This window comes from Octopus sinensis, linkage group LG9 (genome assembly GCF_006345805.1).
Source record: "Octopus sinensis linkage group LG9, ASM634580v1, whole genome shotgun sequence".
NCBI classification, from domain to species: domain Eukaryota; kingdom Metazoa; phylum Mollusca; class Cephalopoda; order Octopoda; family Octopodidae; genus Octopus; species Octopus sinensis.
Genome location: NC_043005.1, coordinates 95,732,459 through 95,752,890, shown reverse-complemented (window position 1 = coordinate 95,752,890; position 20,432 = coordinate 95,732,459). Strand labels below are relative to the sequence as shown.

General features: G+C 38.9%; 1 protein-coding gene across 4 annotated transcripts in view; it reads right to left on the bottom strand.

Annotated features, from left to right (window-relative positions):
• LOC115215549 (stromal membrane-associated protein 1) overlaps window positions 1-18,049 on the bottom strand; it is a 150,283-nt gene extending 132,234 nt beyond the window's left edge. For 2 of the 4 annotated variants that reach the window (XM_029784737.2, XM_029784738.2), the window contains exon 1: window positions 17,689-18,049. In XM_029784737.2, coding sequence (XP_029640597.1) covers window positions 17,689-17,806 — 118 coding nt within the window. In that variant the 5' untranslated portion in view covers window positions 17,807-18,049. The remainder of the gene's footprint in view (window positions 1-17,688) is intronic. The other 2 variants (XM_029784741.2, XM_029784740.2) reach the window with 2 other exon arrangements.
• Window positions 18,050-20,432: the final 2,383 nt, after the last annotated feature.

Sequence of the window (20,432 nt, the reverse complement as noted above, 5' to 3'; positions counted from 1 at the left end):
GATTAACAAAAAGGTCTTTGAATTTCCCAGAAAACAAAAAAATTATTAATAGTCAGCAGGAAAATAAACAAAGTAATAGGCAGGCATCAGTTGTAATATACCAGTATTAAAAGGAACAGGAATAATGTTAAAAATGAAATAAACACCCACTCATAGAATGTAAGCTTCTAAATTATACAGAAGTATAAGCCAGCAGTAATATCATATAAGCTACTGAGTCATTGAAATACTACCACAGATGTTTTTATGTAATGATTCAGCAGAAGATATAGGAGTAGTTTCCCATCAACTTTGAATTTGGAGTTCAGCATCATCATCATCATTGTTTTAATATCCATTTTTCCAGCTTGCATGTGTCAGACAGAATTTATTGAAGCAGATTTTCTACAGTCAAATGCCTTTCCTGTTACCAACCCTCACTCGTTTCTAAGCAAGGTAATATTTCCTTGTGACCAGTCAAGTTTTCATGGAAAATTGGAAATGAATTACACTGCTTATATGACAGTGACACTTGTTTCTAACTATCACACAATGCCAAGACAAGGCAGCATAAACACATGCACACACACACACACATCAGTGGTGACTCCGGCACTTGGGCTGTTTGGGCTTATCGCGAGTAAAAATTTAGTGAATGAGTGTTTGCAAGCTGATTTAATTTCTGTCAACACTGACTTCAAGTATGTAATTGCAGCCCATAATTCAGGCTCCTTTTATTGAACCTGATCACAATTTATTTATTTTCATTCAGCATCTGGCAGTTGTCTTAGAGGTGCCCTGTGTCAAAAAATATCATTCATAGCAGATGTTCTCTTGACATTGTTCACACACACACCTGACTTGGGGCTCAGAAGTTACAGCCAGAGTTGTTATTGATAATCATAGAAATTAAAATTAATCCAAATTCTGTTTCCTTGACCAAAAAATTTCTATAGAGATTAGGATTTAAATTCCAATCTATGAAAAGTTTCCATTCAACAATATTCTTAAAGGAATGAAAAATTATTCCAACAACTCTGGCTAATACAAACAAGCTTGGCAGGTTTAAAAAACTGACTGACATCATTTGTCAAGAGTATAGGTGACAGTCAGATCATTGATGCTTGTTGTGCACTCTGCCGTCGTTATTTTATTGCTGGTTATTCTGTGCGTCTGTGAGTACAGGGTTTTTCAGGGTTGCTTTATTTTTACCCTTAACTTAGAAATGAAGACATTGTGCTAGATATAAAAAAAATAAACCATTTGGGGCTAGAAGTAGTGTGGAAATATGTGAAATTCTTTGAGCGGGCATGTGTCTCACGTGAAATCTGTGAAGAGCATGAGTGACGAAATCTGTGATGAGCCAGAGTGACACTGATGACCTGGAGTCGCCTCTGATATAGATTATGTGTGTATATATAGCATCATCATCATCATCATTTAACGTCTGCTTTCCATGCTGGCATGAGTTGGATGGTTTGACTGAGGGCTGGCGAGCCAGAAGGCTGCACCAGGCTCCAATCTGATCTGGCAGAGTTTCTACAGTTGGATGCCCTTCCTAACACCAACCACTCTGAGAGTGTAGTGGGTGCCTTTTACATGCCACTGGCACGAGAGCCAGTCAGGCAGCACTGGCAATGATCATGCTCCAATCGGGCTTTTTATGTGACACTAGCATGGGACCAGTCAAGCGATAAATATATATATATATGACTGACTGCTTTCATTTTCCTAGCTAATTAAATGACATACAGGTTTGGCCAAATGTCACATGACAGTAAATCAAAACCATTTAACTCCAAGATTTATTTATGTTTAATTATTGAATGAATTTAATAAAAAGCATCTACATATGAAACATGAAATGAAAATTGTTCAAACTGAAGTCCTCCATGAACGACACATTTTTCCAATCGAGTCAATACAGAATTACAGATAGTATTTATGGAATTTTGATTTACTGTTGGCTGACTTTTGGCCAAACCTGTATATACTTTGTGGCTGGCTTAAAGTCATAAACTGTACCACCTATAATGTACACATACACTCATAGCCTTCCTTTGATATTGCTGCACCTATGTGTCCATAGCTTACACTGGGTACATCTAATGGAGTTTCTACCTACACCCTTTCTACAACCTGAGCAGGGCTGTCTACCTGAAGGATTTGTGGTTTGTCTGTCTTCCTACTTATTAAGACTTTGGTTTTAGCTAGATTGACTCTAAGGCCCTTCAATTCTAGACCTTGCTTCCACACCTGAAACTTCATCTCATGTTCTGGTAGTGACTCAGCTATTAGAGCAAGGTCATCAGCATAGAGGAGCTTCCAGGGGCATCCTGTCTTGAATTCCTCTGTTATTGCCTGGAGGACTATGATGAACAAGAGGGGGCTGAGGACTGGTCCTTGGTGGACTCTACTTCTACCTGGAATTCTTCACTGTACTTGTTGCCAACCCTCACTTTACTGATAGCATCCCTGTACATGGCTTATACAGCTCTCACTAACCATTCATCTATCCTTAGTGTCTGCATTGACCACCAGATAAAGGATCGGGAGACCCTGTCAAATGCTTTCTCCATGTCAATGAAAGCTAGGTACAGGTTTATCTTTGGCTGGGTATTTCTCCTGCAGCTGTCTTACCAGAAATATAGCATCAGTGGTGCTTTTCCCTGGCACAAACCCAAACTGCATCTCATCTTGATTGACTCTCTCCCTAATTAGTTGAGCTATGAGCCTCTCCATGACTTTCATTACCTGATCCAAAAACTTGATACCTCTGTAATTATTTGTATCTAATGCATCGCCTTTACTTTTGTAGTAATTAACTATGGTGCTGCTACACCAGTCATTGGGTATGACTGCTTCATGTATTATGTATTGACTATATGGGTGACTAGACTTTCGCTGCCACTGCCAGATATTTTAAGCATCTCTGTGGTGACTACTGATGGGCCGGGGGCTTTCCCTGTCTTCATACTCTTAATTGCTTTATCTACCAAGGTACTGTCAATTCAGATAGCTGGTCCCTCTGTTGGGCCAACTTTCGGCAGACTCTCTTTCTCCCATTCATTCTCTTCATTTAGCAACTTTTCATAGTGGCATCTCCAAGTCTCTCTTCTTGCAGCATCATTAAATGCAAGTGAGCCATCATCCATGTGGACACATTTCTCTATGACATCACGATTCTCTCTCACACACTGTCATGCAACGCGAAACACCAAGTCTTTGGTCCTCGTAACACAGAACATTGGCAATTTTTTTCTTATCTGCTTCTCCTCTGGCTAAATAAACTTGTCTCCTAGCTTCTCTTCTTGCAGTCTGACTCAATTCCCTGCTACCACCATTCTTCCAGTCCTTCCATGCCTGTTTCTTTTCCCTAACGGCCCTGTCAACTACATTGTTCCACCACCATGTTACCTTGGGTCAAGAGGGGACTTTGCACCATCCACAGATCTGGTCAGTAGCCCTCAACAGGTTGTCCCGTAGAAACCTCCAATTATCTTCCACATCATGTGATGCTATATCCTCCTCTATTTCATCAAAAGCTTTGAGTAATATGTCTCTAAATCTCTGTCCATTCACAGGATCCTTAAGCTTTCCGACCCTTCTTCTCCATGCTAGCTGTCTTCTGGGCATCCACTTAGCCCTGATCCTGAAGTTGCTAACTACTAATCTTGTTGTGGGGTGCATTCTTCACCTGGGAAGGTTCTGGCATTTATAAATAGCCATCTTACCTGTTTCCTGGTAAGGATGTAGTCAATTTGACTAGTGTGTCCACCAGATCGGTAAGTGAATAGGTGACTGATAGGTTTCCTGAAGTTAGTATTACTAACCATAAGATCATTTGCATCACAGAACTCCAGCAACCTGGTTCCCTTCTCACTATGAGAACCAAAACCATAACCTCCATGTACGCCATGGAAGCCCCCTGCATGTTGTCCAACATGCCCATTGAAGTTGCCAAGCCACAAAGAGCAGGTCCCTGTCATTTGTCGACGAGGTAGTCTGCAAGAGGGTGTCATAAAATCAGTCTTTCTGTTCATCAGGTAGCCCTGGCTGAGGGGCATAGGCTGAGATAATGGTTGCTAACCCATGTTGCAGCACTAATCTAATCTTATGGATTCTATCACAGACTGACTACCTTGATTAGCTTATCAACCCATTTTTCCACAAGAAGTATACCCACGCTCCTGGCTCTGTCAGTGTTCCCTGCCCAGAAAATCTTATACCTACATTCTTTGCCTGTGAAGAACCTATATATACATACATATATATAGTGTGTGTATGTGTGTATGTATATGTGTGTGTGTGTTTGTGGATGCATGTGATGATAGTAAATTATCATCATGGTGTTCATTTCCAGTCTTCCATGGAAAGCTATTACCTTACTTGAAAACAGGTGATAGTCTGCAACAGGAAGGGCATCTGACCATAGAAAACCTGCCTCAATAAACTCCATTCGACCCATGTAAGCATGGAAAAGTGAATGCTAAATGATAACGATTACACACACACACACAACTGCTTCCTACCATTTCCCGTCAACCAATTTCACTCACAAGACATTGGTCAATACAAGGGATTGAACCTGGAATCGCATGATGGTGAAGTGAACTTTGTAACTTCACAGCCATACCTGCACCTATAGCCTATGTGCATGTTGGCATTGTAAACAAATATATGTTGATGACATCTTGCACTGAAATAAAAATGATTTCTACATGTGCCAAACATAAGTGTAATTTTCTGTTGCTGGTTGCACCCCTAATGTCCATCAGACACTGCATAAGTTACAACCAGTCAGTCAGGAGTGGTGTCTAGCTGCAAAGTTCAGAGAGCTCTTACCCCTGCTGGTGACAAAGGGCCTCTCGTTGAGAGTAAAAGGTAGACTGTATGACACATGTGTATGAACAGCCATGCTACATGGCAGTGAAACACGGGTCGTGACTGCTGAGGACATGTTTAAGCTTGCAAGGAACAAAGCTAGTATGCTCTGCTGGATGTGCAATGTCAGTGTGCATACTTGACAGAGTGTAATTGCCTTGAAAGAAAAGTTGGACCTAAGAAGCATCAGATGTGGTGTGCAAGAGAGATGACTGTGCTGATATGGTCAAGTGGCGAGAATAGATGAGGATAGCTGTGTGAAAAAGTGTCGCACCCTAGCAGTTGAGGGAACCTGTGGAAGAGGTAGACCCAGGAAGACCTGGGATGAGGTGGTGAAGCACAACCTTCGAACATTTGACCTCACTGAGGCAATGACTAGTGACCGAGACCTTTGGAAATATGCTGTGCTTGAGAAGGCCCGGCAAGCCAAGTGAGACCATAACCAAAGGCCTATACCAGAAGTGTAACCAGCCCACTTATATGTACCTTTCCTTCATTGGACACTAAACTCTGCTTGCGAAGACCTGTTGAGGCAAGTGAAATCGAAATCAAATTCGATGACAGCACCGCATGATTGGTATCCATGCTAGTGGAGCAATAAGAGCACCATCCAAGCATGATCGTTGCCAGGGCTGCTGACTGCTCCCATGCCAGTAGCATGTAAAAAGCACCATTGGAGCATGATTGTTTATCAGTATCACCTTACTGGCACTTGTGCCAGTGGAACGTAAAAAACATCATTTGAGCATGGCCCTCATGCCAGTGGCATGTAAAAGCACCCACTACACTCTCGGAGTTGTTGGTGTTAGGAAGGGCATCTAGCTGTAGAAACTCTGCCAGATCAGATTGGAGCCTGGTGCAGCCATCTGGCTCGCCAGTCCTCAGTCAAACCATCCAACCCATGACAGCATGGAAAGCAGACGTTAAACAATGATGATGATGATTAATCTGTTCATTCTAGGAACAGAGTACTATCATCATTGTTTTGACATCTATGTTCCCCAGTTGGCATGGCTTGGATGGAATTTGTTGAAGTGGATTTTCTACAGCCAGAAGCTCTTCCCATTGTCAACCCTCGCCTGTTTCAAAGTAAGATAATATTATCTCATGGCTAAATGTTTTCATGAGCAATTGAAGACAAAAGGCCCCACTTGTATGATGACAGAGACACTTGCTTACAAACTATCAGGCAATGTCAAAGAAAAGAGACTATTACACAGACACACACACATATACATACATACATACGTATGGTGGACTTCTTTCAGTTTCCATCAGCCAAATCCACTTTAAAACATAACATCTCTAGTTCTGGTACAATGGTAAAATGCACCCAGTAAACTCTGTAAAAGGGTTAGTGATATAAAGGGCACCCAGTCATAGAAACCAAGCTAAAATGAAATGTGCAAGTGAGACGTGATCTCCTAACTCAACTAAGATGGCAGCAACTTTTGAATAAGAACCATTTAGTCCATAAAGGCCTGTCCACTGCAGCACAGAAAATGAATGCTAAATAGGTATCAGAATAGACACACACATTCATGCAAGTATATATATATGTGTGTGTGTGTGTGTATATATATATATATATATATATATATATATATATAGAAAGGCAAAGTTTACGAAAATAAACAAAAGATGAAGGCAGGTGGTGTACAAACAAACAAATGTATTAGTATAGTGCTCAGGAATAGAAAAAGTCTTTTACGTTTCGAGCCTACGCTCTTCCACAGAAAGATACACAGAGAGAAAAAAATGCGTGTAGAAGCTAACGATCTATATCATTTGAATGTGATCGTTACCAGCTTTGCCTTACTGGCACTTGTGTCCCGTGCTAGTAGGGTGCTAAAAGCACCATCCGAGCATGATCATCGCAAGAGCGGCTAACTGGCTTCTGTGCCGGTGGTATGTAAGAGGCACCATTTGAGCGGGATCATTACCAGCATTGCCTTACTGGCACCTGTGCCGGTGGCACGTGTAAAAAGATTTGAGCGAGGTGTTTGCCAGTACCGCCTGACTGGCCCCATGCCGGTGGCATGTAAAAGCACCCACTACACTCTCAGAGTGGTTGGCGTTAGGAAGGGCATCCAGCTGTAGAAACTCTGCCAGATCAAGACTGGAGCCTAGTGCAGCCATCTGGTTTGCCAACCCTCAGTCAAACCGTCCAACCCATTCTAGCATGGAAAGCGGACGTTAAACGATGATGATGATATATATATATATATATATATACACACACACACACACACACCTATCAACAAACTGCTCCCAAACTGAAATCTTATCCAAATCATGTTGGGCAATGTGTGTAATGAAGCAGTTGAACAAGTTATTGAAAGCTAAACTTAGCTTTTTGATGCTTTGTACATTAAGTATCACAACAGTAACTTAATGATTGATATTATTGCTTTTTATTTTCCCTAACTTTAGTTAGCAAGTTTGATGACCCCTTCACACCACCCAGTATTAAATATGTCAATGCTAACTACTGTTTTTCATGCAGATGGTGTCTAAGAGTAATTTGTTCTATAAACATGACATATACCATGCACAGGAGATGTGTTTGTGAATTGGTTGTATTTGTAACATGTGCCAACTAGGTTACAGCTGACCAGGAGAATAATCAGTAATCAACAAATGTCAAATTTACATTTTTACAGGCAGTCAGCCTTACAATAATGCTAACCTCTACCACACACCTGTGAATTCCACGATAATAACAGGTTTGCAAATGACTGTTTTTTTGGCAAGTAAAGAAACACCGTTTCAACCCTGTGCTTGAGGAGACCTATTGAGTCAAGTACATCAACATCAAAAATCAATGGAAATTGTAGTTGTGATCCCTGTGCCGGTGGCACGTAAAAAGCACCCACTACACTCACGGAGTGGTTGGCATTAGAAAGGGCATCCAGCTGTAGAAACACTGCCAGATCAGACTGGAGCCTGGTGCAGCCGTCTGGCTTCCCAGACCGCGATTGAACCATCCAACCCATGCTAGCATGGAAAACGGATGATGATGATGATGATAAATTGTATTTCAACAGACCATAACCACCAATAATTTTGACAGAATTCAAGAAAGGAGAGGAAACTGCTAAGGAGCCATCACAATCTGATTGGCTCTATGTTGATGTTGTAGATTCATTTATGGAGTTAACATGCAAACCCCATTATTTGCAGGTCAATTCTGGGCCTCGATGTCATGAAGTTAAATGGATTTTTTTCCAACAGAAAATTAACTAAAAGCTCTCAATAAAATACCATAAAAGTAACAGTGTTGTCATTTACTATAACGAGTTGAATAAATGACAGAAAAAAATACAAGAAAGACTTCTGCAATATTAAACATTAAAATGGTAGGGTCTCCATGTGTAATATAGGATGATGAAAAACTTACTTCAACTGAGATTAGCCAAACAATTATAAAAGAAAAACTCCCATTAGAGGGTAATAAAAATCTGAAAAGAAGGGAGGTAACTTTAGTAAGATCAGGTGATCAACATCTTTGAACAATACAATGAAGTAGATCTGGTCTTTGAACTGGTGAACACAATGGGCATGTTTCAGTCTTATCAGGCTTCTTCAGCTAAGCAATTCTCTTCATTTGGCAAGAATAAAGAGTGATTAGTGTGCACGTGTATGTATTGAAGTAGATTACACTGACTATGAATAACAACAATATGTTAGAGGAGTTTTATGCATACTAAATCCAAATATGACAGGGTCCTATCGATGTAATATAGTGAGTTATCATATTATTGGAGTTAACTCGCTTGATTGTTAAGATTTTAGATACCTCCAGAAGTTTTTATTAACTGTTTGGAGAACCTTAGTTTTTAGATTTTAATCACAACTGGAGTGAATTTTTGCCTACTAACTGCTTAGATAATCTTAGTAGATTTAAGCTATCTAACTCACTATCATTTAAGCACAGTAAACAAGGAACTGGTCAAGTGATGCAGACACTTCTGATGAAACCTCAATACAGGGTTGAGAATTGATTAAGGCTGTTCGTTATTTAAGTGCAGACGTGGCCATGCGATTGAAAAGCTTGCTTCCTTACCATGTAATCTCAGTTCAAAACCAAAACCTTATAAGTGGATTTGGTCGATGGAAACTGAAAGAAGCCTGTTGTATATGTGTATGTGTTTATCTACCACCATGTGATAATCGGTGTTGGTTTGTTTACATCCCCATAACTTAGGAGTTTGGCAAAAAAGATCAATAAAATAAGTAACAGGCTTTAAAAAAACAAGTACTAGGGTGGTTTGCTTGATTGGACTTTTCAAGGTGGTATCCCTGCATGACTGCAGTCCAGTTGCCGAAATATGTAAAATATTGAAAAAAAAAAATTATTAGAGTAGGCGCAGGAGTGGCTGTGTGGTAAGTAGCTTGCTTACCAACCACATGGTTCCGGGTTCAGTTCCACTGCGTGGCACCTTGGGCAAGTGTCTTCTACTATAGCCTCAGGCCAACCAAAGCCTTGTGAGTGGATTTGGTAGATGGAAACTGAAAGAAGCTCGTCATATATATGTATATATATATCTATGTGTGTGTATATGTTTGCGTGTCTGTGTTTGTCCTCCAACATCACTTGACAACCGATGGTGGTGTGTTTACGTCCCCGTAACTTAGCAGTTCGGCAAAAGGGACTGATAGAGTAAGTACTAGGCTTCCAAAGGATAAGTCCTGGGGTCGATTTGCTCGACTAAAGGCGGTGCTCCAGCATGGCCACAGTCAAATGACTGAAACAAGTAAAAGAGTACAAAGAGAGTCCTATTAGAAATAACAACCAAATACCCTTTAGCTACATCCTACTGTCTTAAGGGTGAAAAGATACACAAGGGCTAAGTTAAAGCTGCTACACCTTTGATCACAGGTCTACTTGATCAGGGCTGATCATGGAAGCTAAACAAAGACAACATGTACTTAAATAATGATTTCAAATGTTGGCACAAGGCTAGCAATTTCAGGGTAGGGAGTCAGTTGATTACATTAACTCCAGTACGCAACTGGTACTTATTTTATTAACCCTGAAAGGACGAAAGGCAAAGTCGACTTTGGCAGAATTTGTACTCAGAAAGTAAAGATAGATAAAATACCGCTTAGCATTTTGCCTACACTTTCATCCACTGAAATATTAAAACACTGAATATATCATGTGTTGTACTACATACTCACATACATATCTCTATATATAAAACTGAAATGCGTTTTTACCGCTTGGATCACTTTCAATGCCACTACGTCCCGTCCGATTCGCTCCAAAATTTACAGGGACATGTAGAATGAGGTGACAATGCCCGTGGGCTACCTTAGAAATCCCTATCTTAAAAGGTGTGCTTGCTAGGGGCCATCTTCCTCACTCACGCTATTTCCTACATTCCCCTCTCACTCCCCTTCATATATAACTTTGACAATTCCACTCCCGTTATTTAATGTAAAGTTCGTCAGACTGTGTTCTTTGATATCTGTCTTCGCTGTCGCCATCGCATTCTATTGTCTATTATATTATAATTTTATTTTTATGTTTTTGTTTTTGGTTTTTTACTGTTTCATTTGCCTATTAGTGGTTTTATCTCTAATTTAATTTATACATATATATATATATATAATTTGTATATATAATGCGTGCACACACACACACACATATAATAATATATAATGTGTGCATTATGTGGTCGGTCGGTTCAGCTGAAAATATGCACACCTATGTTAAAAGTGCTGGCAAGTTTGCATGACAACTATTTTTTTCCTCAAATTAAAGGCATGACCTCTACGACAAAATTCCTAATCTTATAAAATGTGGCCCCAGTAGACCTGAATATCGACCAAATACAAACAGAACACACCAATGAGCGTTTATATATATGTGTGTGTGTGTGTGTGTTCTATATATAAATATGTATATATAATGTATATATCTGTATTTATGTATATTAAACTTTTTAATACTTTTTGATAGTTACGTAAAGGGAACTGGTTGCTTCTTTACACTTTTTGGGTGCAACTTGGGTGCGAGACAGATAATTTTCTCTGTTAATTACGTGACCAAAAGGGGTCTAACAGGAGGAAATTATGCCTAAACATGAGCGCAGCGCATGTGAACATCCGACGTGCTTTGAGTCGGGAGAAGAATTGAGCTGACGCAGACGTGTTGCAAAACAAGGGAGTACACGTGCAGAACAGAGGTGCATGAGTGCAATAGGGCTTGCTAGGCTGAAATACAGTGTACAGTATTGAATATGCCAGTGATTAATGCAGTAAGGCTGAGGCTGCCAGCCAGTGCTTGAGCTATTATATGGCTCGGTCATGCAGGAACAAAAGTGTGGCATGCTAGCGCGTTGTAAGGGACAAACATGTATGCGTGACCGACCTAGGGTCTTACAGAGATGAGTTGTGTTTACAAGGGCACATTGAGCATGGAAAACAAGCGAGAAAGGCATGTGTGGCGTATGAATGTGACACAGATAGCATTTGTGTGTGTATTAACTGAAAGGAAGCAACAGAAAGTAACAACCACACTCTTACCCGCGCGTAGAGCGGGTCACCTTCAGCTAGTCTATATATATAAAACTGAGAATGTGTGTCTGTGTGTTTCCCTAAAACTTGAGAACTACACAACCAATTTCATTCAAATTTTACACATGCCTTACTTAAGGTCCATGTAGTTTCGTGGGCAAAAAAAAAATGTTCAACTTCTTGCCTACGGAGAGCCGATAGCAATATCATATCTTCTCCACTATTTCAGTATTACGTGTTAAAAGTGAAACAAAAACATTTCTCTTATGTCAGATACTTTCACTTTAACAATAAAAATTAGAGATAATAATAACAATTCAATTATATGTAGTAAGTAATAATTAAAATCAAACTAAATTAAATCATAACATAACAAAAGTAAAAATAGCAATTGGTATAAAATTGCATCAATGACTTGAACTTGAATAAGTGGTTTCACATGAATGGGAATAAATTAAAAATAAAATTAGTGTGCAGAAATGGAATAGTCCAGATGGAGCTGTGCACATACTGTTTACCACGGCTTTTACAATAGATTATCTGCTAATTAGCTAGTATTAAGTATCTATATGAAGTTTGGCTGTATGTAATGTCTGTTTTCTCGAACAGCCGCTTCTACTGAGTACTGCTGTTGGTTTATTTCTTATACATAAAGGACTATAGCTTCAACTGCGTACCGCTTTTTGATTCACCGTAAGGTTTGTTGTTATTATTATTACTGTTTAACTATTGTTATCACGTTTGTTGGTTCCTCGTAAGGGAAACGTTGTCGTGTTACATTTGTTAAATAATTGTAAACTGTAACTCTCCCCCTTTGGGAGGAGCTTTGGTTATTGTTTAAAAATTGAATTGTGTCCCTGTTTGGGGAAATTGACAATATTTTCACCGTTTATACGGAAGCATTTTTGTTAAAATGTCTTCGATAGAAGAAAGTCCAAAAATGAATTTTGCTGCAGCCGTTGGCGGGTGCGAACTCATTAAAATTAAAATGGAAGAAATACAAACCTATTTCGGATTGATCACCGACAAAGACGGTTAATCTAGGATAACACCACCAAACGAAATAAAAAATTAAATTAAAGAAAAGACTATTGTCTATAAAGTATACAATGTAGAGAAAAAAAAGATTTGAACACCTGGAAGAAAGCACCATCGAAAAGTGTCTTGGTGCGACTATGAAAGATATCTAACCAGAGGCGGTAAATTCGCAACAATAGAAGCAAGGTTCGAGTCAACGGAGCGTGCAAGGGACTACTCGACTCGAAATTTGCAAAGTGGAAATATTTTATTTTTACCTTTATATCTGGGATGTAGGACGTCCCGGATAAAAATTTAAAATGTCACCCCAGAAGTAGAGGTAGGCTGGATTGTAGCCACACTTCTATACAAGAGGGAGGACAAGATACAATTGATCGAAATTGCAAGAGACGGGCCTACAATTCCAGTCTGTTATATATTTTGAGTATTGTTATCACTAGTATTGTTATCAAGATATAACTTTGTATTTTGTATTTTATGTGTAGATGTACATGTAGTATGTACACATATATACATGCACTAGCACTATGACCCGGCAACGACGGGTCATAATGCTAGTGTATATATATATATATATATACATATATATATATAAAGCTGAAGTTGTCTGTGTATGGCAGGTTTGATAGCCTTCAACTAACACTGTGGCGCAAGTTGACCAAAATTGAGAGTATGATAGAAGGCTTGCTCTTCCTTCCGTAGAAGAAAAAATTCAAATCGGACCATGTTAACACCAAAATTTTTTTTTCTATGAAAATCCCTATTTTTTATGATTTTTTTTACTGCTGTGTCGCCATTTTTCGGTGTATTTCAACCAGAAAAATGTTCACTTAAAGAGAATAACAAGCTACATAATGCAAAATTTTTACTTTTCAAAAATTCCAATTCTAAAGGGTTGAAACAAACCCGAGCAACGCCGGGCAATACTGCCAGTATATATATATATATATATAATCAAACTTGTTGCTTTAGTAGACTGAGGAGAATACATGTATTTTCAAATGTATTTCAACTGTGACCATCCTGTCTTTTTGAGGATATCAATGATAACATTATTTAATGCGTGCCACTTCAGCAGTATCTGGAGTCTATGCTGTGAAATGACCTGATCTAGGTTAGAGTTTAGGGTTAGACTGCACACTAAAAGTGTAAATGGCCAGATAGGCAACATACTAAACTGGAACCATTTAATGCATCTTTCACTTTTTAAGACGATAGAGTGCAGTTTGAAGGAGATTTGGTTTCCATCTCTAGCAGATTAAGTGACCATATCTTTTGAGTCATTGACTTGTATTCATGACCTGGAAGTTGTTCAGTTCAAATACAGTTCTGAATGAATAGACTTATGATCAAAGACATTTTAGCCATGACTCATCCCATCATGGCTGTGTGATAAGAAGTTTGCTTCCCAACTACATGGTTGCAGGTTCAGTTCCACTGCATGGTGTACCTTGAGCAAGTGTCTTCTACTATGGTCCTGGGCCGAGCATAGCCTCACGAGTGGATTTCACATGCAGAAACTGAAAGTAGCCCATCGTGTGTGTGTGTGTGCAAGTGTATGTTTGTGTCTCCTTGTCTTAACATCGCATGATAGTTGTAAAATAACAATCCCTGTCATACAAGCAGTGTCAATCATTTCAAATATTCTGCAAAAACGTCTGGCCATGAGAATTGGTGGCAAGAATTTCATAAACATTTTGGAGGTGGGGAACTAATGTTTGTCATTTTGAGGACCACTGACTTAATAAGAGAGGTGATGATTTCAACAGTTATGCCAGGAGGGAACGGGGGGATATTTAGACAATCGTAAGAAAAGAAGGTCCCAGTAGGATTTTTATAGTTTGAGAGGGCTGACCCAAACGAAATCGTAAACTGTTTTAAAGTTGTCATTTTCTGTGATTAGAGAGAAAGAGAAGAGAGAGAGTGACGGAATGGGTTAGATAATGACTCAGATCGAACACATGTAGTTAGTTGTACAGCTGGTGGTGCTAAGCTAATATAATAACCTCAGCTAATTAGTATGTGACGTTACTTTAGGATTAATTAATTAGATCAGCTGTATTGGGGCGAGATCAAAGAGCAGAGGGAGGAAGTTATCAGTATATGCATGCCACTTATATGAAACCAAACTACAGGGGTGTGTGTGTGTACACGCGCGCCTAAGTGTGAACTAAAATAAGGGGGCAAATAAAGTGAAGGCCAGTTTCAAATACGTGTGCGTCGAAACATAACGTGTATGTGATATGTGCATGTGTCATGTATGTGTATACATACATGAGCATTAACGCTTTTCCTTTACTCTAACAAAAATACAATATATATATATATATATATATATATATATATATATATATAATATATATATATATATATACATAAACAACCAATGGGGTGGGTGGGCATCTCCCAATTTCATTAGCTGTTTCCTATGCAATAAATAAACATCTTTTTCGGGTACATGTACGATTCTTCTAAATGAAGCATAAGTGTAGTTCTGATGACGACGAGGGTGAGGTAATTGACAGATCTCTCTCTCTCTCTCAGTTTCCACCGCCTGGGAAGGCAGAAACTTCAATGAACTGCGAATGTCAAGAGTTTTTTTTTTTTGGTGGTTTTTGTTTCTCTTGATGTTAATAGAAATCGTTAAATTCCAACGAAGTAACTGAGACTGGATTTGTTTGACATAATCGGTCATCTGATTAAAGATTAAAAAAATAATACACATGCACACACAACTACATATTTTTAAACACACATATTCCCATTGATATCCATACACACGTCCTTTCTCGTTAGTTCTCACTTGTTTTCCTATACACACATTTATATAACACCATCTACAATTTATTTCCAAAGGATAGACGTGGCAGAATGACATTAAACCGCACAAAAACGCGCGCGCGCAACAATCGAGACGAAATCACCATTTCTTACTTTTAAGGCATGAACGCCTCCGATCTACAAATCAAGATGGAAATTTACTGTCTGTGGCGTTCATGCTTGGCCTCTAAACCATTATGAGTTACAATGAAATGCATCCATGACCATCCATACAATAATGGCTAGAGATTATCAGTTTAGTTTTAGTACACGAATGATCAACAGCATTCCATCCATGACCATCTCATCATATTTTTTTAGACGTTGTGCACTCAGTAGTACCTTATCCGGTGTCCTTTGTAAGATACTGGGTGGGGTCTGGGAGTGAGGTTTGAGAGGAATTTAGCAGTTATTTCCAGGAAGTCACTGGTAGAGACATTCATAAAGGGTCCGACGTCGTCGACTGGAGGCAGTGGAAGAAAGCTGCACGAGATTATCGTTCAGATTACGCCCATGTCGGTCGTTTTTGCTTGCCGGGGGGGGGGATCGTCAGTAACGTAGGAAACTAGACAACACGATGGGGTTTCTTTCACTCGAAAAGAATATTCTGTATTGCAAATTGAAATATTTTATCATTGTAGTCGTTGCTTTTCGTCCTTTCAGGGTCGATAAAATATGTACCGACTGAACACTAGGATCATGTAATCGACTAGTTCCCCACCTCCAACACCCCAAATTTCGGGCCTTTTGCCTATAGTCGAAAAAAGAAAAATATTATTAGCTTATACGACAACCAGTTCTTGGTTCTAACGAATTTTTGAATGGATCTATTAAACAGCCTCCTCCCAATTACAGGGACCTGCTACCGACACTAGAAAGTACTTCATGTAACAGTCACACAAGGAAGCTTCGCTCGACGTGCTACAAATAAAAGCCAAACTCTTTCTCCTATCAAAACCCTTAAAAAAGGAGGGAAGACACACTAGTCAATGTAGTTCAAGAAACTGTAAGACTAAACAAAAGACGGTCGGAATATTTTTTTACCGTATAGAGGCAGGGAAGAGGCAAGTGGGTCAGTTTGGCATGGGTTTTCAATTTTGAAGGGACCTACTTCCCCTGCTACAGGCAAAAGGGAACCTTGAGTCTTTTTTGTTTTTAAGAAATCATTCTAATTCTTGTATTCTTTTCTATTAAGTACACTACATACACATACTCGTAACCTGTAAAGAAATGTATTTAGCACTAATTACTAAAGCAATGAGTAGTTTGAAATGGGATCTACATTTAACGTCTGGCCTGAGTCTATTACAACTCTTCCCTCTTTGACACACGTCTAGATTAATACAGATTACATCTGACAGTTTCATCGTAAGAGAAAAAAAGTGCTGATAAATCACTATTGAAAGAGGGTTCCCATGATAAACAATATCATTCGATTTACATATAGAGTTTAACAGCTTAGATTTTCTTTCTGGTTTTCTCGGCCTTGAGAGAGCACGAAGTGAACGGTTTATTAATACAGTTAATTGGTTCACTCGGTACCTACCTTATCCGGCTAAAATGCCCAGATATTTATGGTTTAGATATTTAGATGTGTGTATATGTATGTGTGAAGAGAGAAATGACAGTATAGAATAGATCGAAGAAGCATAGGATGAGGTAGGTAGGTAAATGTACACATACATCATTCATAGAAAGCATGTATAGAGAGAATGGTAGAAGCATTAGTGTGTGTATATGTATAAAACAGAGAGAGAATATGATACATAAACAAGTATGTATTTAAGTAGCAACCTTGATGTGTGAATGAGAGGTGCAAACAGGTGTATAAATGCTCAGTCAAAAAATATGGATTGATAGATGTATAGATAAATATGGGGCGGAATGGATTAAAACATTCATATTTCGAGAGAGAGAGAGAGAGGGGGGGAGGGAGAAAAATTGAATGAAATGAGTCAGATCTGTAAGAAAGCATGAAACGAGAATAAGTAAAGGGGAGGTTCCCGATTTCTTTGGTGAATCATGTGCAATAGGAAGAGAACTAGAAGACTAAATGGAGAGACAAAGTGACATACCAAGAGTGATATATATACATGTGTGTGTGTGTATATATATATATATATACACACACATTTATATTACAGAATGGAGAAATCTCAGGAGTGCAGGTGACAATCATCATTTGTGTATGTGTGTGAGAGTGTGTGTGTGTGTGTGTATGCATTCAGAGGGCTGTAACATGTCTGAGTGTATTGCAAGTATACTTTTAAAAAATGTAGAAGAAAAGAAACCCATCCATCTCACGAGTGTTGTCGATCACTTACACATATTCACACACACGCAAGCAACTGATTGACATGATACGGACATCTATATACGTATATATAACCCATACACCATATATATATATATATATATACATTTATATATCCTATACACTACCTTTGGCATCACAATCAACACAGTATTTGTTGTCTTCATCCTTCAATAGTTGCGATAGAACAGCCTGGTATTTCTCCTGCGCTGCTCGCTGACGTTCTTTTTCATGTCGAGTACTCATTGTCTTTTAATATATACTTTCTTTGAGTTTGTGGCCTTTATTATTTTTTTAAAAATTTTTCCTTAGTTCCTTAGGGTGAACGGCCGCTATTGTAGTACCATAATATATTGTTTAGTGTGTTCCTTTCTACTAGTATTGGTATTATTACTACTACAGACTACCAACAGAAACCTCCTCGTTACACTAAACAACGGCCGCCTATGGGGAGGAAAAAAAAAAGAGGGGGAGTAGTGAGAGTAAAGAATAGCGACGAAGGAGTTAGAGAGACGGTAGAGGAGTGGTTGGAGGGAATGTATTTAGTAGAGAGAGGGTGACAGCGGGAGTAGGAGGAAGCGACGTAAGAGGGAGTGCTGCTTGTGTCAATTACCGGGGATCCCTTATATGCTGGACAAATCTGATAGGTTCTTTACAAATCATTCATTGGTTTATGATCGATAGAAAATGATTGAGACAGTAAAAACATTGAATTGGATTAGTTTTACTGTATTTATTTCGGCATCACCTTACTAGGCTGATTTCATTAATTTCGTATGAGGTAAATAAAACAAGTTTAAAATAAAGAAACATATTTCTTTTACGGAAGGGTGTGTTCGGCAAATGCCTTGAAGAATGCTTCTCAGTATTTCATTTCCAAAGCCACCTGTTTCTGCAAATAAAAATCCCAGTTGAATCAACGTTACCTGTCGGGTATATCGGAGTAATTAGGTACCTGTAAGGATACTGATTTGATTCAACTGAGTCTATTCATCCTATTAAAGAAAAAAGAAAATAAAAAAGGCTTGGCCTTGTGCCCAATCAAGAAGAAATCAATATTTCTCGTTTCGGATGATATAAAAAGATTGTCGGCTTATATTTTATCTTTGTGCTTAGTAGAAACTGGGGTACGTTTTTGACGGAGCTGTCTTATTTTTTTGCCTTATTTTCTCTTTAGTAATAATTTTAAAAATTAAAAAAATAGATATCGTTTCATTGTTTTGATTGAAGGAAAAGAAGCAAATATAAAAAAGTCAAATATAAGTGGAAGTTATATACTGTTCAAATAATAAGCAGTTCCCATTGGCAGCCAAAAAGTAAATGGATCGGCGTTGGTTTCGACGATGAATATCCCAGTTTTGTATTCAACTGCGCTGCCGACTAATTGAATTCTATACTGTGAGTGACATGGCAGTTCACGAACATGTGTATCCTAAATGTAACTGACGAGATGCAACGCGACCACGTCGGATTTATGTATGAGCCAATATAAGCCATGCCCCAAAGGCCCTCAATCTTGGTGTCCCTAAGCTTTGGTGTCCCTAAGCTTTGGGGTCCTTTTTACTTTGAAAAGCATAAAACTTGGAGATAAAAATTTTAAAAATAAATAATTTGTAGGTTTTTTTTTTACTTTATAAAATTTTTTGTTAACGAATTCTTTAAAAATTATCAAGCCCTCTTTTCGTTTATTAGGTTTATTGGGCCTTTTTTCTTTTGCCTGCTTTTATAGCAAGTTGATGCAGGTAGTTTAATCTGCTCCCCTCTGACTTTTCATTCATGCAATTGAAAAAACCACTTTATTTATGGGATACCGTTCCTAATGCCAACCACTTAACAGAGTGTGCTGGGTGCTTTTTACATGCCACTGGCATGGGTACATGCACTGGCACAGGTGTTTTTTACATGGCACCAGCACCTGAAAGGACAAATCTGTGTGTGTGGAAGTCAGCGATTTAACTTGATGCATCTAAGTACAACAAATCCCCATATCTCCTGGTCCTTTGTCGTTTCCTCAGTGAGGCCCAGTGTCTGAAGATCCTTTCTGACCACTTCATACCATGTCTTTGTTGTAATAATATATATATATATATATATTATATATATATATATATAGGCGATATATATATATATATATATATATATATAATATATATATATATATATATATATATATATATATATATATATATATATATATATATATATATATATATATATATATAGGCGCAGGAGTGGCTGTGTGGTAAGTAGATTGCTAACCAACCACATGGTTCCGGGTTCAGTCCCACTGCGTGGCATCTTGGGCAAGTGTCTTCTATTATAGCCCCGGGCCGACCAATGCCTTGTGAGTGGATTTGGTAGACGGAAACTGAAAGAAGCCTGTTGTCATCATCATCATCATCATCATTTAACGTCCGCTTTCCATGCTAGCATGGGTTGGACGGTTCAACTGGGGTCTGGGGAGCCCGAAGGCTGCACCACGCCAGTCAGATCTGGCAGTGTTTCTACACCAACCACTCCGAGAGTGTAGTGGGTGATTTTATGTGCCACCGACACAGGTGCCAGACGAGGCTGGTGAACGGCCACGCTCGGATGGTGTTTTTTATGTGCCACCGACACAGGTGCCAGATGAGGCTGGCGAACGGCCATGATCGGATGGTGTTTGTTATGTGCCCACAGCACGGAGGCCAGTCGATGCGCTACTGGCTATGGCCACGTTCGGATGGTTTTCTTGTGTGCCACCGGCACTGGTACCACAAAGATACAAATTCCATTGATATATTCCATCGTATATATGTATATATATATATATATGTATGTGTGTGTGTTTGTCCCCCTAGTGCTTGACAACCGATGCTGGCGTGTTTACGTC